Raw genomic sequence first — 26,527 nt, forward strand, 5'->3', positions numbered from 1 at the left:
GGTTTGGGCAGCGGACTCTTCATCAAAGCGTTCCCTTACCAGCCTTCCTTTTGCCGACTCCCGATTATTCGGGGCCCGGCTAGATGAAATTATCTCCGAGGCTACGGGCGGTAAAAGTACTCACCTCCCACAGGGCAAATCCAGGCGCACGTTTCGCGCTAAGCAGACAAGTGCCCAGGCCCAGTCCCTTTGCCGCTTCTCTGGCACACAGGAGCCACTCCCAGATCCTCCACGCAGGACCAGTGGAAGAAGCCATTCTTAAGGCCTCAACTAGCCTGGCGCCGGTGGGTACAGCCTGCCCGTCCCTCGGCCAGCAAGCAGTCCTCCGCATGAAGACGCGCTCCCACCCTCTCGGGTGGGGGGTCACCTACTCCTTTATCAGAAAGTGTGGTGGGCCCACATCTCAGACGTGTGGGCGCTCAAAATCGTAACCTCGGGTTACAAGATTGAGTTTACGTCCCCTCCTCCACAACGTTTCTTTCTCTCCCATCCACCCAGGGATCCAGGTCGGGCTGTCGCCTTTTTCCAGGCAATTTAATCTCTCCTCGCGTGTTTTTATTCAAACCTGTTTGTCGTCCCCAAGAAAGAAGGATCAGTTTGCCTGGTGCTGGGCCTCAAGTTTGGTGAATCGGTTCCTCTGGGTTTAACACTTCAGAATGGAATCCCTTCGCTCTGTGATTGCTTCACTAGACCGAGGCGAATTCCTCTCTTCAATAGACATTTGGGACGCGTACCTACACTTCCCTATTGCTCCGGCATATCAGCGCTTCCTCCGCTTTGCAGTGGGGCTGCATCACTACCAGTTGATAGCTCTTCCCTTTGGCTTGGCAAAGGCACTGCGAGTCTTCACGAAAGTACTCGCTCCTCTCCTGGCACTTCTTCGTACCAGGGGCATCACTCTAATTCCCTATCTGGATGACATCCTGGTCAAAGCGGCGACCTTCGATCAGAACAAGGACAGTCTGCTTATCACTCTGGATACCCTAGAGCGGTTCGGCTGGCTGGTGAACTTCCAGAAATCTTCCCTATGCCCCACCAGACGGATCACTTTTCTAGGCATGATCCTCGACACGACCGCGGCGTTAGTGCGCCTCCCTCTGGACATGCGGCTAGCCCTTCGTCGGTCAGTCCGCTTTCTCCTCCGGCGCAGGTACCCTTCAATTCGATTTTGCATGAAGGTCTTGGGTGCAATGGTCGCTTCCTTCGAGGCAGTTCCGTTTGCACAATTTCACACTCGTTCACTTCAGCTGACAATTTTGTCGTTGTGGGACAAGTCACTGGATTCTCTGGACCGTCACATCGTCCTTCCCCCAGGAGTGAGTTCGGCACTCAGGTGGTGGCTTTCGACCCCAACCTTGGAGTCGGGGAAATCCTTTCTCCTGGTCTCATGGACGGTCATCACCACTGACGCCAGTCTTCAGGGTTGGGGCGGAGTCTTCCCACCCCAGACAGTCCAAGGCGTATGGTCTCATTTGGAGTCCAAACTGCCCATCAACATTCTGGAACTCCGGGCCATTCATCTGTCCCCTCTACATTGGGCCCCTCTCCTGAAGGGCCGGCCGATCCGGGTACAGTCTGACAACACCACGGCTGTGGCTTGTATCAACCACCAAGGAGGAACCCGCAGTCAAGCGATGATGGCGAAGTCGGCCAAAATCCTGCGGTGGGCAGAAACCCATGTTCCAGCTCTTTCGGCGGTCTACATTCCGGGATTGGAGAATTGGAAGGCAGATTTCCTCAGTCGGATGACAGTGGACCCGGGGGAGTGGTCTCTGCCCCCGGAGGTGTTCCAAGCGATCTGTCTCCGGTGGGGTCAACCGGACATGGACCTGATGGCGCCCCGGCTCAACCACAAACTCCCCGCCTTCTTCTCTCGAACAAGAGATCCCAGGGCATGCGCCGTAGACGCGCTGCTGGCACCATGGGACGGGTTCTCCCTGGTGTACGTGTTCCCGCCTCTTCCTCTCCTGCCTCGAGTCTTAAGCAGGATCAGGATGGAGGGCATCCAGATGATTCTCATCGCTCCGGATTGGCCCCGTCGTGCATGGTACACAGACATCGTCTATCTTCTAGGACACACGCTGTGGCCCCTTCCGCTCAGACCCGATCTTCTCTCTCAGGGTCCTGTCTTCCACCAGCGTTGAGTTGCTACGTTTCACGGCGTGGCTGTTGAAACCGCCATTCTGAAGCAGCGAGGTTTCCCGGACAGGGTCATCCAACCCATGATTAAAGCCAGGAAACCAGCCTCGTCCAGGATTTATTACAGAACTTGGAGGTCTTTTTTGCATTTCTGTGCGGAACGTAACCTCCACCCGCTACGCTTCTTCTCCCTTCCCACCATCCTTTTTTATTTCTGCATTTGGGTCTTGCCATTAGTTTCTTGAAGGGGAAGGTGTCGGCGCTGTCAATTTTTTACCAGCGTCCTCTGGCACTACAGGCTCCGGTTAAAGGGAACCTGTCACCGGGATTTTGGGTATAGAGCTGAGGACATGGGTTGCTAGATGACCGCTAGCACTTCCGCAATACCCAGTCCCCATAGCTCTGTGTGCTTTTATTGTGTATAAAAACCGATTTGATACATATGCAAATTAACCTGAGATAGTCAGAGCTTGAAAATATGACTCTTCTCTGGTCACACAAGTAAGATATGACTCTTTTATGTTAATTTGCATATGTATCAAATCAGGTTTTCTCGCCCAATTCCTTGGGGGACACAGGAAACCTTGGGTATAGCTCATCTCCATAGGAGGCGTGACACTAAGTGAAAGACTGTTAAGCCCCTCCTCCAGCAGCTATACCCTCAGCCTGGAGCGAGCGACTACCAGTTTTTTGCTTAGTGTCAAGGAGGCAAGACACTCTCTGCACTGCAGAGCTGTCTTTGCTAAAGATTTTATTTTTTCTCTTTTATTATTTTCAACTTTTTTTCCTTTTTTCAACAGGGACAACAGAGTCGCATTAGACCTCTCTGTTTTCCCGGGGTTGAGCTGCGCCAGTGCCGGTTATCCGCACTGCTGCCTCCCCCACAGAAGAAAAGGAGGACCAGGGCAGCCCAGCTCCCCTGCATCCCGCCAGCACAAGGGTCGCCCACCTGCAAGCCCCTCTCCAGCTCCCTGCCACTTCGGTGCCAGTGGCTGAAGGGGCGTCCCTGCTGGATGGACAGAGGGTGAAAACGTCGATGGTGAGGTGGCTGTGCAGCCGTTCTACCCCCTCCCCCCCCCCCCGTTAGGGCCTGATGCTGCTGTCCCCTCTGCCTGACCTTCATGTCAGTTACAAGTTACAGCTCTCTTAGCTGTGAGTCCTGCGGCTCCTTTGTGTGTGGGGCAAAAGCGGAGCGATGCTCGTGGGGGAGGGTTACAGCGCAGTTTTACCTCAGGTGCGGCGGCCCACTTTCGCCTTTCGTTATCAGCTGCTGGATAGCAGGCACACGTGTACTGCGGCTGTGTTCAACTGTCGGCTGATATTCTGACAAGCGCACGCTCTTGTCCGGCCACTGGTGTGCGTTCGCCTCCACTTATATGGAAGTGAACGGGGGACATTATTCTGTGGGGTTTCGGCGGCATGTAATATTTTGAATCACGCGCGCGCGCGAGAAGTTTTATCGGTGGGCGGAGCTTCGTTCCGTTCCACTGTACATGTTAGGCTTCAGTCAAGGGGCGGACGTCTTTCTTCCCGCTCCTCACTAGCCCCGCCTCCTCTTCGTGCCTGCCTGCTCTCAGGACAGATTACCTCAGGGCTCTGAGGACCGCTGCTGTTGCCGCTGCTGTTGCCGCTGCTGTGCCGTCTGCTCCCACTGTGACCTGGTAGGACTGTTGACCCCTTCCAGCACTGCAGCCCTCTGGCCTGGACGTTTTTGTATATTACTTCCAGCCAACATGTCTGACCCCTCAGTGCCTGCTGGTCCTTGGTATCATACCTGCACCGCATGTAAGGCACCCCTTCCTCAAGGGCAGCCTGACCCGCATTGCTCGGCTTGCAAAGCCCCATTACAGGGTCCGCCATCTGCTGTGTCACCCCCTGGCCTCTTGGATCCCCCTGACTGGGCTAGATCCCTTTCCCAGGCTGTGGTCAGTCTCACTAATGTTGTGGGCCGCCTTGCAGATACATTGCCCTTACCGCAGCTGGATAATTCCCCTGCTGGGCCCTCCGGGTCCGCTACCTTAGCTGACCCGTCTGAGTCTCTCTCTCCAGGCGACACCTCCAGAGTCCGTCAACTCCAGAAGCGGTCCAGGGCGGAGCACCTATCATCCTCGGATGCTTCGGTATCACCCCCAAGGGTGCGCCCTCAGTCGGGTCCTTCCTCATTACAGGATATGCCCTCTGAAGGGGAACTAGCCGATTCTGATTGGGATATGGACTCGGCCTTGCCTTCAAAGCTGGCTTCTGCTGTGGGCCATCTTATTAACAATATCCGTGATACCTTTAAGATTCACGATGACCCTCCTAATTCTGAAAAGGCCAGTGTTTCCTTTTTTCGCCAAAAACAGGCGTCTGCGGTTTTTCCCCTCCACGCTGACTTCTCGTCGGTGGTTTCTAAGGCCTGGGCCCGTCCTGATGCCCGTTTTACCCCGCCTAAGAAGTTGGATATCTGTTATCCATTCCCGGCGGATTGCATTACAAACTGGGCGTCACCACCTAAAGTCGACCCCCCTGTGGCCCGTTTGTCCAAAAGCACGGCTATTCCCGTTGCAGATGGTTCTTCCTTACAATCCACGGAAGATCGCCGGATAGAGGCCATTACAAAGGGTATCTTTGCAGCCTCCGGTTCCGCCCTCAGGCCGGTCTTTGCCTCCGCTTGGGCTGGAAAAGCGGTTTCAGAATGGGCGTCTCAGCTGGATCAGGAGCTTGAATCCGACGTCCCTATTCAGGACCTCCGCGCTCTGGCCCAACTTATCGTTCAAGCCGGAAAATTTGTCTGTGAGGCATCCCTGGATGCGGGGGCTCTTATAGCCCGTTCATCTGCCCTGGCCGTTTCGGCTAGAAGGGAGCTTTGGTTAAAGGTTTGGACGGCGGACGCCACGTCAAAGCGGTCTCTTACTGGCCTTCCCTTCACTGGTTCTCGATTGTTCGGGGCCCGCTTGGATGAAATCATCTCTGAAGCCACGGGAGGGAAGAGTACACATCTTCCCCAATCAAGGACTAGGAGCACCACTCAAGGCCGTCCCACCTTTTCTCGCTTCAGGTCTTCCCGCAGAGCTCCCTCACCTCGCACCACTTCAGGTCCATCCTCTAACCCTGTCCAAGACAGACGTAAGAAGCCTTTTTTTCGGACCCAGCCCTCCTGGCGCAAGTCACAGCCTGCTCGTCCTCCCGCGACCAAGCAGAACCCTACCTGAAGGTGCGCCCCCACCCACCCGGGTGGGGGGACGTCTCCTCCTGTTCAGGGACTTCTGGCAGACGCACGTCTCCGACGCCTGGGCTCTCGAGGTGGTGTCTTCCGGGTACAAACTCGAGTTTGCGTCCCTCCCCCCAGTTCGGTTCTTTCGCTCCCGGGTTCCTCGAGATCCCCAAAGGGCGGCCGATTTCTTTACTGCCACTCGTACCCTTCTGGACAAGGGGGTCATCGCTCCGGTTCCTATGGAGGAAAGATTCAAAGGGTTCTATTCGAACCTTTTTGTGGTCCCCAAAAAGGAAGGCTCGGTTCGTCCCATTCTGGATTTAAAACGGTTAAACCGTTTCCTTCGTCTTCAGCGGTTCCGGATGGAGTCTCTCAGGTCGGTGGTGGCCTCTCTGGAAAAAGGGGAGTTCCTGGCCTCTATCGACATCCAGGACGCCTACCTTCATATTCCAATCGCTCGGTGTCATCAGTGCTTTCTGCGCTTTGCAGTGGGGTCCGACCACTACCAGTTCGTTGCCCTCCCCTTCGGGCTGGCGACAGCCCCTCGCGTTTTCACAAAGGTCCTAGCCCCTGTCCTCGCCTTACTTCGTTCCAGGGGAGTTTTTCTTCTTCCATATTTGGACGATCTCCTTATCAAGGCACCCTCTCTGTCACTGACATCTGCCAGTGTGGACCTCTCGCTACAAACCTTACGCCGGTTCGGTTGGATTATCAATCTTCCCAAATCCGCTCTTGTTCCATCCAGGCAACTGATCTTTCTAGGGATGCTGCTGGATACAGATGCAGCGGAGGTTCGGCTTCCGTCAGAGAAGCGCCAGCTCCTTCATCGGTCGGTTCAGAGCCTTCTGAACCACCGCCGTCCTTCCTTCCGGTTCAGCATGCGGGTCTTGGGACAGATGGTATCCTGTTTCGAAGCAATCCCCTACGCGCAGTATCACTCCCGCACCTTTCAGACTGCCATTCTGTCCGCATGGGACAAGTCCCAGGAAAGTCTGGATCAGCACTTTCCCCTTCCCCCCCAGGTTCGCTCCTCTCTACTCTGGTGGTTACGGACCCCTCTCCAAGGGAAGTCCTTCCTACCGATAACTTGGTTGGTGATTACCACCGATGCCAGTCTGCGGGGTTGGGGGGGGGTGTTTCCTCCTCGGTCCGTACAAGGCACTTGGTCTCCATCGGAGTCCAAACTGCCGATCAACGTTCTGGAGCTGAGGGCGATTCTCCTCTCACTCCGGCATTGGACTTCGCTGCTTCAGGGTCACCCTGTTCGTGTCCAATCGGACAATGCCACGGCTGTGGCATACATAAATCATCAAGGGGGCACTCGCAGCGCGGCAGCAATGAGGGAGGTGTCTCTAATCCTTTGCTGGGCGGAAGTTCATGTTCCAGCCATTTCCGCCATTTACATCCCGGGGGTGGACAATTGGGCGGCGGATTTCCTCAGCCGGACGACGATCGACCCGGGCGAGTGGTCTCTGCACCCCGACGTCTTCGAGTCTCTTTGCCTCCGTTGGGGTCGTCCGGACGTGGATCTCATGGCCTCCAGATTCAACCACAAGCTCCCCACCTTCATGGCCAGAACCAAGGATCCGGACGCTTACGGCGCGGACGCGCTCGTCCTTCCCTGGACGGAGTTCTCTCTCCTCTACGTTTTTCCGCCCCTGCCTCTTCTTCCACGAGTCCTTCGGAAGATCGCGGCGGAGGGCACGCCTGCGATCCTAATAGCCCCGGATTGGCCTCGTCGTCCTTGGTACGCCGACCTTATGTTGCTCCTGGCAGACGCCCCCTTGCCTCTGCCTCTAAGAGAAGACCTCCTCTCTCAAGGGCCGATCTTCCACCAGCATTTAGGGTCGCTACGTTTAGCGGCGTGGCTATTGAGACCGCGGTCCTAACGCGGCGGGGGTTTTCTGCTGACGTGGTCCGTACCATGATTCGTGCGCGTAAACCGGCATCGTCCAGGATTTATTACCGAACCTGGCGGGCCTATTTGAACTTCTGCGAGACCTTAGATGTTCATCCCCTTCGGTTTTCTCTCCCCACGATTTTATCCTTCTTGCAGTCTGGTCTGGACTTGGGTTTGGGTCTCAGTACCCTAAAGGGTCAGATCTCAGCGCTTTCGATCCTTTTTCAGCGACCTCTGGCTCCGCTCGGTCCAGTTAAGACTTTTCTGCAGGGGGTTGCTCACTATGCTCCCCCGTATCGCGCTCCCGTTCCATCTTGGGATCTTAATGTTGTGCTGACGGCTCTCCAATCTTCTCCTTTCGAGCCTTTGCGCAGGGTTTCCCTTCGCTTGTTGTCTTGCAAAGTTTTTTTCCTCGTAGCCATCACGTCTCTTCGGCGTGTGTCTGAATTGGCGGCACTTTCTTGCGTAGAACCCCTCTTGGTTTTTCACCAGGACAAGGTGGTTCTCCGCCCGGTTCCGGATTTCCTTCCGAAGGTGGTGTCCGCTTTTCACCTGAATGAAGATATTATCCTTCCTTCTCTGTGCCCGTCCCCGTCTCATCCTCGGGAACGGGATCTTCACCGTCTGGATGTTGTTAGGGCTCTGAGGATCTACTTGGATGTAACTAGACCCTTTCGGCGCTCGGATTCTCTATTTGTGGTTCCGGAGGGTCCGCGCAGGGGGCTGGCGGCATCTAAAGTGGTTATTGCCCGCTTCATCAAGATGGCTATTGCTGAGGCTTACAGTGCTAAGGGCAGGGAACCGCCCTTTGGTGTTACCGCTCATTCTACCAGAGCGGTCGGGGCTTCCTGGGCTCAGCGAAATCGAGCTTCGGCTGAACAATTGTGTAAGGCGGCCACCTGGTCTTCTTTGCACACTTTCACCAAGTTCTACAAGGTGAACACTTATGCATCGGCGGATGCTGCTTTGGGCCGCCTGGTCTTGCAGGCGGCGGTGCCTTAATGCCTATGGTGCTTTAATTCACTTTGGGTTGTGGTCCCTCCCTATTTGTGGACTGCTTTTGAACGTCCCAAGGTTTCCTGTGTCCCCCAAGGAATTGGGCGAGAAAACGAGATTTTTGTATAACTTACCAGTAAAATCTCTTTCTCGCTCTTCCTTGGGGGACACAGCACCCACCCATTGTTTTGGTTGCCCTGACGGGAGTTTTGACTTGTTGGTGTTAATTTGGTTGATCCTTGCCTTTGTTTTAACTACTTGGGCACATAACTGGTAGTCGCTCGCTCCAGGCTGAGGGTATAGCTGCTGGAGGAGGGGCTTAACAGTCTTTCACTTAGTGTCACGCCTCCTATGGAGATGAGCTATACCCAAGGTTTCCTGTGTCCCCCAAGGAAGAGCGAGAAAGAGATTTTACTGGTAAGTTATACAAAAATCTCGTTTTTTTTACACAATAAAAGCACAGAGAGCTATGGGGACTTCAGGTGAGTCCACAAAAATCTCTGGGTTTTTTTCCCCAGTATCCTGGACAGTCCTTGGAAGGGTCTGGTGGCCTCCAAATCCACTATCTCCTGCTGGATCATTTTTTTTCCACCACAAATTTTTTTTTTTTTTTTTAATCAACCATTTCTTCTCCATAGGGAAATTAACACCAGAAAATAAAATACTAAATTTAAACGCAAAAAGCCATTACTACAAAATGCTGGATTAAAAAAAAAAAATGTTCACAAATGCACCCTAAATGAAAAAAAGGACCACTAGCAGAAAAACATATTTTACTGTAATTCCCATAGACTTTCAGCTAACATTTGGACTTGTCATTTTTTTTTTTTTTTTTTTTTACAACAAAAAAATCACCAGAAAACAAAGGAAAAAAAAACAGGAAATGCAAAAAAAAAAATGGCACCATAAAAAAAACTGTGTGAATCTAGTATAAAGTTTGGGCACTAAGGATGCAGTGATTTATTTTTGGTTTTGCATTTTTAAAGCCAGAACAATATTATTATTTTTTTTTTACTTTTGTCTTCACATAGCAGCATTTTTTTTATATTTTTGTGTGATGAATTGTTTTAGTTGGCACCCTTCTTGGAGATATTTATTGCATTGTAAAACTTTTTAGCAGTTTTTTTTGTAGGTGCAAAATAAATCAAGTAAATAAATAAAACTGTGTGCAAAAGAAATAAAATCTACTTCATCTCAGTACTGCTGATTGGATGCCCTTGTCGTTTGAGAAACAGTGTGTGAAATTGTGAATAGAGATGAGCAAATTGAATAGTTCATCAAAGAGTTCTTCACCTCTGAGGTGCTGTCCTCTCTGGGCTCTCCCCGGCAAGATATCCAGTCCTATCAATAAAGCGGCAGGGCAGTGGGGACAGCTCCTTGCAAGTGAAAAACTCTTGTTGATGATTGAATCGTTTCGATCTTCTCCACTTGCGAAGAGTGGAGTGCCTTATGTCACCAGCCATTCTCCGGTGTAAGAAAGTGCATTGAAATTCCTGTCTGTGGTACCCTGACAGGCAGTCTATAGGTTTTTGTGTACATAGCAGATCTGAGGTCATTGTCAGGCCCTCGACTCCCGCACCTTGCAGTTGCGTGGCATGGGTGCTGATGGGATTGACCACGGCATCTTAGGGCTTAAATGACCTAATCAAAGTGGTTTGATCCCGGCTGTTAGAATAAGGTGTTAAATGTATAATTAAATATGCTTCGGCCAGTGATGGCAGCTACTGTTTCTGCTCCTTACAAGTTTGCAGAGATTGCGTACTTTCTGCAATGTAATAATATGTCAGAGTGGGAAAGGGTTAATATTCTGTATTCCAGGGGCTAAGTGCATTCTGTCCCATCGTGTGAAGTAATTTCTGTTACTTGCACTTATTGGTGCTGGGGGAAGGCTGACTGAACGCCATATAGACAATGACGGTTGATCGCAGCTGTGTTGTCCACCTGTCGTCTTCACCGCTTCTTCCTCTGCAGTATGTAAAATGTGCTCGGCTCAGCCGTTCCTGTTTATGTGGTGACTTTTGACAGTCTCAAACTTTAGTAACTTATCCTTCCCACTTTCTGACCACAATCTTCTTTCATTTACCATAAAGACCTCTCACTTTTCTCATGGCAATCCTACTTTTCACACTTACAGAAACCTACACACCATTAACTGCCAGCAACTTATTAACACCCTACAACTAGCTCTTACCCCAATCACTTCCCTTCCCTGTCCCGACTTGGCTGCCAATCATTACAACCAGACCCTCAAAACCACCCTAGATGAAGTTGTTCCAATATCAATCCGTCCCTCTCGACACAGAACAAGACAATCCTGGCACACACCTGAAACATGGTTTCTACAGCGCTGCTCCAGATGTGCTGAACGCTTATGGAAAAAATGGCGAATATCAGCAGACTTCCTCCATTATAAGTTTATGCTCAAAACCTATAATTCGGCTCTCAACATTGCCAAACAAAAGTACTTCACCTCTCTCATCTCCTCACTCTCAAATAACCCAGAACGACTCTTTGACACTTTTCATTCCCTTTTTAAGCCCTAAAGTTCCAGAACCTGTCACTGACCTCTGCGCTGATGGCATGGCCACTTACTTCAAAGACCAGATTGGCAGTATCCGGGCAGATATAATCTCCCAGTCCCCAAATAATTTCAATCCTCCTCCCTCCAATTCCTCCACATGCTCTCTATCCTCTTTTGACCCTATAACAGAGGAAGAAGTCTCCGGGCTTCTCTCTTATTCTCGACCCACGACCTGTATCAGTGATCCTATTCCATCACACCTCCTCCAGTCCCTCTCCCCGGCTGTCATCACTCACCTAACTGCAATTTTTGACCTCTTTCTCTTCTGGTATCTTTCCCTCCTCTTTCAAACACTCGATTATTACCCCACTACTAAAGAAACAATCTCTTGACCCGACCTGTGCTGCTAACTACAGACCTGTTTCTAACCTCCCCTTCATCTCTAAACTCCTTGAACGTCTTGTCTACTCTCGCTTAATAAGCTATCTCTTTGCAAACTCTCTTCTTGACCACTTACAATCTGCCTTTTGGCTCTTCACTCTACAGAAACTGCCCTTTCTAAAGTGTCTAACGATCTCCTAACAGCAAAAAGAAATGGTGACTATTCGCTATTCATTCTGCTGGATCTCTCTGCAGCGTTTGATACCGTAGACCATAAACTCCTCCTCACCATGCTCCACTCAATTGGCCTTAAAGACACTGCTCTCTCTTGGTTCTCTTCCTATCTCTCTGGCCGCTCCTTTAGTGTATCATTCGCTGGCTCTTCTTCTCCTCTTCCTTTTGATGTCTGCGTTCCTCACGGCTCAGTACTAGGTCCTCTACTCTTCTCCCTCTATACAGCCCCCATCGGACAGACTATCAGTAGATTTGGCTTTCGATACCATCTCTATGCTGACGACACCCAACTATACACTTCGTCCCCTGACATCACCCCTGCTCTACTCCAAAACATCACTAATTGTCTAACATCATGTCCTCTCTGTATCTAAAATTGATCCTCTCAAAAACTGAACTTCTTGTCTTTCTCCATCTACTAACTCACCTAAACTTGATATTTCAATTTCTGTCTGCAGCACTATCATAACTCCTGTGCAACATGCCCGCTGTCTTGGGGCCACATTTGACTCTGATCTTTCCTTTGTTCCCCATATTCAATCACTTACACACTCTTGTCGTCTGCACCTCAAGAATATCGCCAGAATCCGCCCTTTTCTTACGGTGGAAACAGCAAAAACTCTTGTTGTTGCCTTGATTCATTCTCGTCTTGACTACTGCAACACATTACTAATCAGTCTCCCTCTCCCTAAATTCCCCCCCTCCTTCAGTCTGTCCTAAATGCTGCAGCCAGGCTCATCCATCCATCCATCCATCCATCCATCCAACCGCTATACTGATGCTACTAGTCTGTGCCAGTCACTCCACTGGTTGCCCATCCACCACAGAATACAGTTCAAACTTCTCACCCTCACCCACAAAGCTCTCCACAGTGCTGCACCTCCATACATCTCCTCCCTCACTCCATCTACCACCCTACTCGTGCTCTCCACAGTGCTGGACCTCCATACATCTCCTCCCTCATCTCCATCTACCACCCTACTCGTGCTCTCCGTTCTGTTAGCGACCTAAGATTAATAACCTCCATAATTCGTACCTCTCACTCCCGTCTTCAAGACTTTTCTCGAGCTGCACCTACTCTCTGGAATACTCTGCCCCGGAATACTAGGTCAATCCACATCTTCTCCACCTTCAAACGTGCCTTAAAAATACATCTTTTCAGGCAGGCTTATCAAGCTACCTAAACTGACTATTCCCCGACTAAACCTCCCCCCACCAACTCCTCTGGCCTGAATCGATCCTCTAGTAGTCCCAAACCCGAAGCAGATCGGCCGGCACCACTCCTGTCAGTTCAATAATGGCTCAAATCCTACTTATCACAATCAACTACCTTTATGTGTCCTCCCCGAATCATCATAGATTGTAAGCTCTTGCGAGCAGGGCCCCGACTCCTAGTGTTTCAGTTGCATATTAGTCAGTTAGTTTTGTTTCGTACCCTATGAATTTGTAAAGTGCTGCGGAAAATGGTGGTGCTATATAAATTAAAACTATTATTATTATTTACATCCCCCTCCCCTTCCTTCTTGATACAGGGCTCTGATGACTGTTTGGTGAAGATCTGGTCTGCACATGATGGACGGCTGCTCGCCACACTAAGAGGTCATTTAGCCGAGATCTCTGAACTTACTGTGAACTATGAGAATACCCTGATTGCTGCTGCAAGCTGTGAGAAGATCATCCGAGTGTGGTCTCTCCGAACCTGTGCCCCCATAGCTGTGCTGCCAGGTCACTCAGGAGCTGTTACCTCATTACTTGTAAGCATAAGGAGCTACGTTAAATCATTTATTAATTTTTTATTTATTTTTTTGCTTTCATCTCCAAACCAAATTTTTTTGGCAATACAAGATCTCAGGATATGTAATCACGTCTGTTACTAACAACCCCATACTTCATTGTCTCACAATCATAGGCCTAAAACATAACTTTTAATAATGTATGATAATAAAAAAGACCACTAATATGGTCAGAGCCAACAGAGGAGGGTCCCCCTGACATACATAGAAAACATAACATAAAGGCATACTGTCTATGTTCAGGGAGGATATGAATGGAGAAATGTTAGAGGTACGTTATTGAGGGAAACTTTTCCTAAAATACCCTAGCTACCCCTGACACCAGGGAATAGCCCTGATGGTGCATGAACCCTGCACAGGAACCTACCCCTGGGTGGCCCTGATGCACCCTACACTGTCCCAACGTGTCTCCCCCTGTTGGGTTCATCAGGGGACCTATAGAGGGTAACGAGATTAATAAGCCAAAACAAAAAATATTAAACATTAAGTAGACGCGGCGCAGATACTTCACAGGACCAAATAGCCTAGGTCCAAAAATACAAAAATTCATATTGGATCCTGTGCACCCTAATAATACATTAAATAAACATGACAACAATTGCAGTAATGTCCAATTGAGATATGTAGATTATTCACAAATACATCATGGCCGGAGAATGTAGTCTGATATCGAAGTCACCCTTAGCCAGAAAGGTCATCAACCATGAGGACCAGCCACAATCCAGTCAGAAATAAAACCTAGCAGCCATAGTGGTAAGAAGAGGCACAAAGTGATACACTGGCCCTCAGTGGGGCCACTTACACATTCCAGTGAGGCAGATGGAGCAGGTAGGTAATTCAGTATGATGGGTTACAGTGGTGAGCAGGTAGGTAATCCAGTATGATCGATTCCAGTGGGAAGCGGCATGTGACCAGTCAGATGGAGCAGGTAGGTAGTCCAGTATGATCGGTTCCAGTGGTAAGCAGTGTGTGTGACCAGTCTAGCGTGGTACAGCGCTGAGGCTAGAGAGGCCGTATAGTTGCAGAACCTGTTGGGTTTAGCCAATAGTATAAGGTGTATGGGGGGGGGGGGGGGCCTTCCAACTCGGCTCATCCCACCGGCAATTCTTGGATTTCACTAGGGATGTCCTGATACAATTTTTTTAAGACAGAGTACGAGTACCGATACTTTTATTTAAGTACTCACCGATACCAATTATAACAGCGGCGCAGTTGCTGATAGCAATGAAAAAAATTTAAGCAGGAATTTGGTTGCTATGGACAACTGCTTTACTTTTCCTTTGTGCAAGGGTTAATACATTAATTAATTGGCATATAACAGTGTTTCCCAACCAATGTGCCTCCAGCTGTTGCAAAACTACAACTCCCAGCATGCTTGGAGGTGTAGTTTTACAACAGCTGGAGGCACACTGGTTGGAAATCACTATTATATGCCCATTCCCCCCACCTTATGAACATGAAATGGAGAGAAATTAACAGAATTTCTCCTCCATTTCATGCACCGTACCCACCTGGCCTGCTGTAATCCTTCCCATGCGGATGCACCAGAGTACTGGGAGGAAGTGGCTTTAAAGGGTACCTGTCACCTGGAAAACACATATTAAACCAACCACAGTACCTTACAGTATCCCCCAGTGTGTTGCTAATCATGATTTTCTTTCCTCATTCTGTCTCCTCATATTTGTTAAAATCGCAGTTTTAATGTCTGTTGGCGCCCTTCTCCAAGTCAGGCTTGAAGTCAAAGGGGCAGCGGCCTCCTTGCTTCAAGGCAGGATAAGGCCGCCCCTTACCCCTCCTCTCTACATTGTGATGGACATCTTGCCCGTGATGCCGGGACCGCGCTCTTCTCGCACATGCGCCGTGCTCTGCCTGTTACAGCGCGATCCCGGCTCCCTCACTCACCGCCTTCATTTTGCAGACTGCGCATGCGCAGTTTAGCGCCTGAAGCCAGTGATCACGCTCATGCTAAAGACCAGAAGCGCAGAGAGCGATGGAACTGAACGGCGCATGTGCAGTCTGCAAAATGAAGGTGGTGAGTGAGGGAGCCGTGATCCCGGCAAGATGTCATCTGGGGCACGGGACCCGCCTCTGCACGGCCATCAGGTATCGGCAGTGGAATCGGCGACATTTATGCGAGTACAAGTACTCGTGCAAGTGTCTGGTATCTGTCCTAATACTGGTATCGGGACATCCGTAGATTTCACCATGGAAGCTTCCACCAGAGATTTCTGGCATCAGCTTACTCCCCTTTCGCCAGGTAGAACAGATGCACTCTCCACCACCCACATGTAGGGTCCGTGTCATTGATCCCAACCAAGGTGTCCCATAGTGTTCATCTAAACAGTGGCAGGATTGTACTACCAGGAAGCCCCTCCACACAACCTCTCCTCTGACTTCTGCAGAATGGGTGGCCTGTGGACATATTCAGTGATTGATCCCCACAGCTCTGGAGAGACCTGCAGATCATAATTGAAGGATAAAAATAATCAAAAGCAAAACTTCTTTTCAGTGTGTGGCGGTCTGTAAAAATAGATGCGCAGGATATTGTGTAAGGTGTTAGTTGCCACTGTAATCTTGCCTGTGATGATGATAAGATGACTGCTGAGAAGTGACTCCTGCAGAACTGGAATTATCGACCCATTATTAGGTTTAGTGTGAAACTGCAGAACATATAAATAAAATTAAGAAAAAAAAAATAAAAAAATATTTCAACATAAAAACTTGATATAGACAATAGATCGCTGTCTGACACTTCCCCTTTTAAGCATTAGTTCTTCTTACTTGTATAACACATATGGGTCTAACCGTTCTCCTCTTTTCTAGTTCAGTCCACTGGTCCAAGGCTCCACCAGATACTTGGTGTCTACAGGAGATGCAACAGTGTGCTTATGGCAGTGGGATGTTGACACCTTGCAGTTCAAGTGTGTACCGCCATTTTTATACATAAACCTCTTTTTTACTTTTATTCTTGCTTATTCACAGCCCCTTTCTTTTTATTTTAATCCAGTGCTCGTCCCCTGAAATTCATAGAAAAATCTGGACCTGGAGCTCAGATGCTCTGCTCTTCGTGTAGCGCTGGTAAGCAGAGGTTGCAAGTGATTGCCGAATTGTATGTATGTGTCTAAAGGTTAATAATCGGATTTAGCGGGTAACCTGTTAGTTCCTTTTTTAGGATAGGTAAAACCTCCCTTTAACTGATCCAACAGGCTGTTTAGGCAGAGGCCAGCCAGCCGGCGGGGATTTGGACAGTTTTTGGCATTTGTACCAGATCCACGACCGTGAACAGCAGTATCCAGCTTGGCCAAATTGTGGTCATCTCCGTCCGGCTGTTCTCTGTCTGAACAGCTTGCCAGATCAGTTAAATGGAGGTGTGAGCCAACCCTTTAAGAGGTGTTCCCTTCAAATACTATAGTTTATAATTGGTACAAATGTCCCTTCAGCCGCCTCTCTGCACAGAGACAGATCACCAGTGCTCAACTAGCAGCTGCTCTTCTTTCATTTGGGGTATTGGTGGGGATTCCAGCAGTCAGACCCCAATAATCAGTAAGTGACAGGATATCCTAGTAATGAGCAATCTTTTATTATATTGGATAAAGGCCCTGGCGACTGCAGCTTTTATTTAATGGGGTGGAAACGGCATTCTGGATCCGCTAGCGCCGTACATTCATCCTTCACAAATCCGCAGCCTTTATGCTCAGTGTGCATATTCCCTTCATGTGCTCTTCTCCAGCTTTTAGGTTGTTGGCTGTATTCTTGAATTCAAAGGGGCACTTTGCATTGCCTCCCCGTATGCCATAAATCTTTGATAGATGCACCTATCTCCAGAACTGGGTCCCCCGCCGGCTGCTGCATCCTGGCGCAGAATGAATGAAGTGGCCGTGCCTGTCGATGGCTCTCTGTTCACTTCTAGTGGAGTCGTAGAAACAGCGGAGCGTGCAAATCTGCCATGTGTGACTATACCCTAAATCTGCTACCTTTTATATTACAGGAGGGATGTTTTTGGCTGTCAGTGGCAGTGACCACGCCATCCGACTCTATTATTTTGGTAATGAAGAGCCTGAAAAAGTATCTGAACTTGAAGGCCATAGCGTGAGTATCCGGACCTTCTTCACATTGCACTTTTGTTATGAAATCTATAGAACTTATAAAGAGACTAAATGTAAGAGCTACTCAAGGTTGTAGCAATCTCAACAATCCCCCCTTCCTTTATTACCCTCCTGTTAATTTACAATCAGAACTAGTGGAATTACTAGAAGAGTTCTTCTGTATGTGTCCTGGAGTTCCCCCGTAAGTCTGTCACACGCAGTAAGACAGTTGGCAGCACTGCTCTGTCTGCGGTAGGAGGCAGGGACTCTAAGGCCCGTCCCTTTAAGGTCAACCCCCTATTTGTCGTCTTAATGTGACCGTTTCAGTAGCCGCAGAAAATCTGGTACACCAAGCTCAATCCACCAGGGGTGTTTTTCTTTTGTGAACTTTTCACTTGTTTTGTTCCTTAAAGGGATTCTCCAGCAATCATGAGATTTTCTCAAGTGCCAACAGCCTGCCTCTCTGACCAGAAGATTCATACGTCTCTGCTCCACATCACTCTGGTCCTCCTCGCTGCCTCTGGTGTCTCCATATTCCACTCCCCGCAATATTGACATCCTGCGTACATGCTCCTCTGCAGCCAGTAACTGGCTTCAGCGGTGACATGGCCACAGCGGGCACCGTGAATGACCAGGGCAGCAGGGAGCAGACAAGTATGAAGCTTCTGGTCAGAGAGGCAGTCTTCTGGCACTTGAGAACTTCATTATTTCTAGAGAACCCCTTTAAGGTTACATGCACAAGGTTCGTATTACACATGGTTTTTGTACGGTTAATTCCCAACATAATAAAATAGCAGCTAAGTAGATGGAATTTTTTAAAATGTCATAAAATGTGCTGCATGTCAATTGTTTGTGTGGCTTTTCAATGCAGATTTCACCCTTTGCATTGACCATGAGATCTGGGGCGAATCCGCATCATAATCCAAAAATCCACATAAACTGCACTGCCGTGTGCATATACCCGAAGGCTGCAAAACATGCAATTGTGATGTATCCTGTGTCCCAAATATGCTCTACCATTGAGGTTAAGCAGTGACGTACCTGCAGTGGACGTAGATTATTAGGGCCACTGGACTAGGGACATTAAATGGGTTATCCCACAAGTATCAATGTTGCATCACTGGGGGGGGCAACTACTGGTATCACAACGATATCGACAATGGAGGGCCCACTCTCTGAAAGGAGCAGTGGTGTGCCTATTGGTCCGTCGCTCCAGTCACTTCTATGGGACTGATTTAGACAGTGCTCTGTCAGCCCTGTAGAAGTGAATAGAGCAGTGGACTGAGGTACACATTACAGCCTCGTTCACAGACGTCACTCGGGAATTCTCCATTCTTGGCACCAGTTCGGATCCCAAGTGATCTGACTTTACATACATTTAATGGATCCTCCCCTTTAATTCAGAGTGACTGCCCGGCCCACAGTATCTCTGATACATTTCCTTGTGGTTCGTCATCTAACAATGCTGCTTGTAATTACAGGATATAGTCGACAGCATTTTGTTTTCCTACAATAGTGAAAGGTACGTGAAGTTTTTCTTGTTTCATTTTGTATCCAGAACTGTAGGTTTTGAATGAGAATAGGATTTGCTACCATTAGGGTATGTACTCGTAGCAGCCAAGAACCGTGCGGATTTCAAATTGATATCTGCATACCGGCATAGCCACCACAACATTAACCATTTGATAACCATGCTAATTTGTGGTAAGCAGGGTTTTCAAATGCAATACGACCACTGTATGGGCCCGTACCATCAATAAAGGTATATTCATATGTGACAGATGTGTTGCAAAAAAGATCTCCTCTGAATAATAATTCCAGCACAAACAACCCCATTCACGTTTATGGAACTGATTTTTGAGTTGCAGAAATTGCCACACGTGGTTGCACTCGTAGGCTGAGTTCACACGGGCGTTGCGGGAAAAGGTGCGGGTGCGTTGCGGGAACATGTGCCATTTTTCCGCACAAGTGCGAAACATTGTAATGCGTTTTGCACGCGCGTGAGAAAAATCGGCATGTTTTGTACTCAAACCCGAACTTCTTCACAGAAGTTCGGGCTTGGGATCGGTGTTCTGTAGATTGTATTATTTCCCCTTATAACATGGTTATAAGGGAAAATAATAGCATTCTGAATACAGAATGCATAGTACAATAGGGCTGGAGGGGTTAATTAAAAAATAAAATAAAAATTTAACTCCCCTTAATCCGCTTGCTCGCACAGCCGGCATCTCTTCTGTCTTCATCTTAGCTGTGTGCAGGAAAAAGACCTGTGGTGACGTCACTCCGGTCATCACATGGTCCGTCACATGATCTTTTACCATGGTGATGGATCATGTGATGACCGGAGTGAGGTCACCACAGGTCCTTTTCCTGCACACAGCTAAGATGAAGACAGAAGAGAAGCCGGGCTGCGCGAGCAAGTGGATTAAGGTGAGTTAGATTATTTTTATATTTTTTTTTTTAACCCCTCCAGCGCTATTGTACTATGCATTCTGTATTCAGAATGCTATTATTTCCCCTTATAACCATGTTATAAGGGAAAATAATAATGATCGGGTCTCCATCCCGATCGTCTCCTATCAACCGTGCGTGAAAATCGCACTGCATCCGCACTTGCTTGCGGATGCTTGCGATTTTCATGCAGCCCCATTCACTTCTATGGGGCCTGCGTTGTGTGGAAAACGCACAATATAGAGCTTGCTGCAATTTTCACGCAACGCATAAGTGATGCGTGAAAAACACAGCTCATGTGAACAGCCCCATAGAAATGAATGGGTCCAGATTCAGTGCGGGTGCAATGCGTTCACCTCACGCATCGCACCCGCGCGGAATACTCCCCCGTGTTAACTCAGCCTTAGGCTAGTTTCAGACCTGCAGTGTCTGCCGAAACAGCCTGCCGGAATTCTCCGGATAGAATGCCCTCCGGCCCTATTAAGTATAATGGGATCCGGCAGAGACCTGTACGTATTACGGCAGACAGTGCTGAGGAACGGCCGGACTCAAACCGCTACATGCTGTATTTTGTGTCTGGACGATTCCCGGCTGGAGGTGTGAAACTAGCCTTAGAAGTCCACGTTTTATCTATTAAAGTTTACCTAAACGTTTGAGGATAATTTTTGAAAGGAAATGACCTAAAAATATTTTTTTTTAATATACTTTTATTTATTTTCTAATTTTACCACCAAAAGATGCCTCTGAAATTTGGGCCTCCTGAAGCGCTATTCCCTATAGCACATAGAGAATCTGTACGCCGCAGCCATGTACTGATTTGTATTATATGCGCTGCAGCGAGCCCTGTCCGACAGGAGTAAATCTCCCCGATCCAGCCTGTACCTTCTGCTGAACGCTCTGCCATGGGACATCAGCGCAGGATACCTTGCACTGCGATGTGCTTTGCGGAGGTTCCAGCAGAGCGCAGTGAGGATAGGCAGGAGCCCTGCACAGCACACCTCTGCTCCTGCCTGTCCTCGCTTCAGGGACCTCCTATTGGTGGTAACATTTGAAAAAAAGTAAGTGAAGTATATTAGAAATTAATTTTTTAAGCCATTTTTTAACACTATCGGAAAAAAATTGTTTGGTTTTGGCTGCGCAGTGCACTCATGCCGTTTTTGTAGCATGGCTTTTACAGCAAGGTTTTTATCACCAGTTTAACAAATTAAACCGTGGCTGCATAAAAGTGAAATGGAACAAAAACGATACATGACCTAATACTAATTTTGCATGTTTTGGGTTACATACCTGAACATTTATTTTAATAAAGTAACAGACGTCATTTCTTTTTAGGTTTGTAAGTGGAAGCAAAGATGGAATCGCACGAATATGGAGTTTAGAGGATCAGGAGTGGAATAGTATTGTACTTGACATGGACACGAATCTAGATGACAGGTGCGGTGCCTTTTATTCATACTAGTCCTAGCTTCTCGTGATTAATGGAAAAAGATTTATTCTCTTCTCAATACATTCAGGGCCTTGCATTGTCCTGTGTTGCTGCTTAGGCTACTTTCACACTTGTGGCAGTGTGATCCGACGGGCAGTTCAGTCGTCGGAACCGCCGATCTGCATGTGACTGAAAGCATTTGTGAGACGCATCTGGATGCGGATCCGTCTCACAAATGCATTGCAAGAACGGATCCGTCTCTCCGCTTGTCATGCGGACAGACGGATCCGTCTTGTATCTTTTTTCACATTTTTCTCGCCCATATTCATTGGGGGACACAGGAACCGTGGGTATAGCTATGTCCTCTAGGAGGCGTTGACACTAGTAAAAGCTGTTAGCTCCTCCCCTGGCAGCGATACCCCCTCCAGCCTGGAGAGAGAGCTTCAGTTTTTTCTAGTGTCCATAGGAGGCAAGACCTCTCTGCTCTGCAGGGATCTCCTGAAGATTTTTTATTTTAGTTTATTTTTTTCCTTCTTTTTCAGATGGGACAACAGTGGACGCCTCGCCTCCCTGTTCTCCCGGGGTCGAGTTGCGCCAGTGCCGGTCACCCGCACTGCTGCCTCCCCCACAGAAGACAAGGTGGACCAGGGCAGCCTCGCTCCCCTGCATCCCGCCTGCCAAGGGGTCACCCATCCAAGCCCCTTTTTTCCAGCATCCTGCCACTACGGTGCCAGTAGCTGAAGAGGTGACCCTGCTGGACCAGAGGAGGGGTGAAGATGGCTGCAAGACAGAAGATGAGGTGAGTACACGGGACTAGGTAAGTTTGTTTAACCTCCCCCTCCCTCCTCTGACCATCCCCTTCCATTCTTGGTTTTCAGGGACAGCCTATGACCCTATCCTGGAAACGATGGGGTGCCGCCAGTGTCTGAGTGGTAAGACACTCACTTCTGTTCACTTCCTCTGGGAGTTAGTCATGCTGGCGCTCTCTGGCCTTTTCCTCATTCACAATCACTGGGCGCACATTGGGGGTTAATGGCACTGTAAGCAGGAGACCGAGCGCACCGCTGCCTGGGTGCGCTCGGTCAGACAACAGAGAGGGGAGTGGAGGAGCCCCCGCTCCCCGACACCTACCACCATCATCCACACCTTCCGGGAGCGGACGCGCTGCAGTAAGAGCGCGCCGCTCCGGAGGTGGTTAACTGCAGCGCGATCGGCCGTTCACCGTTTCGGTGTTCCGGCCGCGTGTTTTCCCTGCTCGGCTCACGTTAGTATGAGAGAGGCCGAGAAGGAGAAGGGAGAGTCACTGTCCAGTCCGCAGCGTCGACGCCCCTCCCCCAGTTAGTTACGGGCGCATTCACTGCTCTGCTACCTCTGCGCCCCGGCCGACCTACGGTTCTGGTGTGCACAACATGCGGACCCGACCACCCCCGCTGCGAACCGGGGGAAGGCACCAGCGCAACAAACAGGGAAGGGAGCAGACAGGCTCCCCTCTCCCCTATGTAGATCGCTGCTGTCAGGGCACTAGGGGGTTAATAGGCGCAAATTCTTCCCTCCACTCACACCCCCCTGAAGTCGCTTGGCCCCGACCCCCTTCCTCAGGGCAGCTTAACTCCTTCGGCCGGCCCCAGATTTTCTGAGGATTCTATCTTCAGTACAAAGTGCCGGAAAGTTGAAACGGTTAACCCCTTCCTGCCTCTCTGCCCACTTGTCGTTGGGCATCCTAATTTCTTAAAAAAAAAAAAAAAAGAAAATGGAGAAAATGCAGAAAATGCAGAAAATGCAGATGCGCATTCATAAAAGACTCATCACAGCAGGACACCCCCCCCCCTTTTCTGTTTGTGTGGTACCAAGCTGGGCCCATGTCCTATACGGACAAAAGAGGACCTCTCATAGTTCCTAATCCGCCCCCCAGGGTCGTTGGTTGATAATCCTCCACCTGCGCAGATCAAGGGAGAACAGCTGAAGTATTTCAATCCACCCTCTGGGTCGTGTGGTTGATAGTTCTCTACCGTACTTCACAAGGATCTCTGGGTTCCCGATCCACCCTCCGGGTCGTTTGGTTGATAACTCTCCACCTGCGCAATACAGTGAAGGACCTCTGCAGGATTCCCAATTCGTCCTCCGGGGTCGTTTGGTGGATAATTCCCCACCTGCGCGATTCCAGTGGGGGACAACTGGAACTTCCCAATCCACCCCCTAGGGTCGTTTGGTTGATAATTTTCTGCAGGCTCAATTTTATACAAGACCCCTGTTCCCATTCCACCCCCTGGGTAGTTTGGTTGATAAGCCCCCACCTGCGCAGTCCGCAACTGCCAGGGGCGAGTTTCTGAGGGGTAGATATGCGCGTTAGCGGACCACAGCAGGTCATCTTCTCCTCGAATATCTCCACTCCCTTCCTCCCCGGGTCACGCTCAGGCGCACCCTCTCTCACAGGAGTGGGTCTGTCCGAGGGAGGGGGGGGGGGGGGGAATCACTGGTTTAGACCCTGACCTGAATCCGAAGCAATCTCCTAAGATTGCGTCTACGGTGGCCAGCAGCACTTGTCGTAGGCTTTACCCCCTTCCTTAGGCGGAGTAATTGCACTACTTCAGGATACAGTACTGACCTTATACACTGTCCTCTGCCATAGGTGGACTAAGTACAATAACACTGGTTTCAGTGCATTCCCCCTTCTGTAGGTGGCTGAATTGCACCTCCACTGGGTTCAGTACCTGCCGTATTCATTAGCTCCTTCCATAGGTCGCGCGATGACATTCTCACTGGTTACAAGGTGTGCTGTCTGCATTACCCCCTTACTCAGGTGCTAATTGCACTCCCACAGGGTACAGGACTGCCATATGCACTAGTTCTCGCCGTGGGCATTAACCCCCCTTCTTAGATGGGGTAATTTCCATTCCACCTCTATAGGTAGGGTAATTACACCACCATTGGATACGGTCCGACTGTCGCACTATCCTTCCATAGGCGGAGTGTTGCACATCACTATGCTTCCTGCCTGCCTTACCTCCTTTCGCAAGTGATCCACTAGCGGGGGAATAACTGAACATCTTCAGATACGGCAATTCAACTGCGCCACGGCTCTAGGTGCCTTCGCTTATTTCATGAGGGGGCGTGGCAACCGTCGGTACTCGACGGTGCTTTGAACTCTTACTCTAGTGCTATATGAGTGCCGCCAGTGGATACGGTGGCTATTCCTCTGCCTTCTCAGGGTTTACTAGCATCCCTTGTGTCCTAGAGACTCCCATCTCCATGGGCTTCCATTGTTCCAGTCGGTCATGATATTGCCCGCATCAGTAGTAGTGCGTACACCATTGCACATATATGATCAGTACGTTCCAGCGAGTCAAGTGTTACACTGACTCTCTATATTCTCTTTCCACCATTCCTGATGTGGGAAGTGGTTGTGCTGGCACTCTGGTTTAACTTTGCAGCCTGTTCTCCTCCGCTGGTGCGGATTTTACGCTGGTACTAGCGTTTGCAGTCGCTACAGTGGGGCAATCCCTCAGGTAGGGGTTCTACCCTGACGCTGGCTTGGCGGTTGTTCCTGTTCAACCCCCTTCCCAGGTGGAGTGTTTAAGGTTAGCTCTCCTTCCCCGGGGCAGTATGATACCATGGCTTCTACCGGATTCCTCTACTCTGCCCCTCAGTTTGTGCTGGCGGGGCACGCTGCAGCTCCTACGGTATGGGGGTCCTGGAGTAGCCATTACATACTCTGGCTCCTTCGTCAAGTGACTAATTCTTCTAACGCCAAATTCGGTGGCGTACGCTGCATGGCCGCCTCCTTAGGCGGAGTACTGTGTACTGCCAGTCTCGGATGGGGAATGGGCTTCGCCCTTCCCCCTTTTTTCCTTCCGTTTGTTCCTTCTCTGGCTCAGGGTTCACGACCACTCCGCAAACCTTGGTAGCTCCTATGTTACTACTTCCCCTCATCTACGTTGATGCAGGGTATTGATTCTGTGTTTTTTTCTTCCAGTCTTGTTCCGGACCGACTAATGGGCTGTGACGTTTTCGATATTGCTCCTTCTACAGGTGAATCCTACCCGTTGGTCCTGGGTGTACTACCCGTATCTACAACTACCTCTCTTGAGACTTGACAAGTGGCTGCCATGTCAGTCCGAGGTAGTCATACCTTTTCACTGCACATTCCGTGGCTAGACTACGAGACTCACCACGCCAGGCTGAGCGGGGATACTGTTACGACTGTTGATGGAGTTTCGTTCCTGGAACGGAACACCTCTTCTATTCTTCCTCATCGAGGCAGGAGTTTTCTCTCTCTCATCTTGGTCTGGTCGAAAGTTCAGTCGAGCAGTGTTGCTACATCGTCAATACACGGTCGCTGACTGAACTCCACCGCCGGTGATTCTCATATCATCTCTACTTTTACCTATCCAATGTGTTGATTCCTTGGCTTGCGGTTGGACATGCCCCATTCAGGCATTCCTTTCTCGGTAGTTTATCAGCCAGCTTCTCAGTCTCCCCACAAGCCTCTTCGGCTCTGAGGACATTGGTGGACCACTTACCGTTTCCGTGGAGCGCTTCCCTTTAGCAGGGGTGGATCCTGCGGTCCTGGGTTTTTGGTTGGACATTAGTTCCTTGCTGGGTCAGGTTCGGCGCTGTGTATCCTTTCCAGCGTCCTCTGACTCACCCGGGGCCCACAATACCTTCCTTCAGGGAATGGCACATACGGTTCCTCCATACCGTCCTCCTTTACTGCCTTGGGATCTGACCTTAGTCCTTTCAGCGCTCCGGAATTCTCCCCTTGAACCCTTTTGGGAGATGTCACTCCAACTCCTGTCCTGGAAGGTGGTTTTTTTCTTGTGGCTATCACATCCATCAGACGGGTGTCCGGGTTGGTGCGCTCTCTTGCAGAGAACCTCCTGGTTCTGACATGGATAAGCGGTTCTCCGGCCCGTTCATTCCTTTCTCCCGACGGTGGTCTCTGATTTTCATTTCAATGAAGAAACTGTCCTTCCATCACTGTGTCCCTCCCCTTCACACCCTAGGGAAAGGGAGTTAGGTCATTTGGACGTTGTCAGGGCTCTGACGATTTATTTGCCAGCCTCCAGTTCCTTTCGGCGTATGGACTCTCCTTTTTTTTGTCATCCGGAGGGTCCTCACAAGGCATTGGCGGCCTCCAGGGTGGCAATTGCACGTCTGCATTTGCTTAAGCATACTGCACCCGGGGCAGGGTCCCGCCCTTCGGTGTCACGGCTCACTCCACCAGAATGGTGGGCGCTCTTGGGCTCGAAGATTCAAGGTTCGGCAGCGCAGTTGTTCAGGGCGGCTACGGTCCTCCTTACGCACATTCACAAAATTTTGCCAGGTGCATACTTATGCATCGGCGTGCGCCGTCTTTGGGCCGCATGGTCTAGCAGGCAGCAGTTCTTAGTTGCCTGCAGGGACAC

At 49.7% G+C, this 26,527-nt stretch overlaps 1 protein-coding gene across 1 annotated transcript in view; it reads left to right on the plus strand.

The window, feature by feature from the left end:
- Positions 1 to 26,527, plus strand: part of BRWD1 (bromodomain and WD repeat domain containing 1) — a 149,604-nt gene that overhangs the window by 31,019 nt on the left and 92,058 nt on the right. Inside the window, exons 8-13 of the mRNA XM_040423088.1 lie at positions 12,900 to 13,121; positions 15,984 to 16,081; positions 16,168 to 16,238; positions 17,149 to 17,249; positions 18,727 to 18,767; positions 21,029 to 21,130. Of these exons, the coding sequence (XP_040279022.1) occupies positions 12,900 to 13,121; positions 15,984 to 16,081; positions 16,168 to 16,238; positions 17,149 to 17,249; positions 18,727 to 18,767; positions 21,029 to 21,130 (635 nt within the window). The remainder of the gene's footprint in view (positions 1 to 12,899; positions 13,122 to 15,983; positions 16,082 to 16,167; positions 16,239 to 17,148; positions 17,250 to 18,726; positions 18,768 to 21,028; positions 21,131 to 26,527) is intronic.

Source organism: Bufo bufo, chromosome 3, assembly GCF_905171765.1.
Source record: "Bufo bufo chromosome 3, aBufBuf1.1, whole genome shotgun sequence".
NCBI lineage: Eukaryota > Metazoa > Chordata > Amphibia > Anura > Bufonidae > Bufo > Bufo bufo.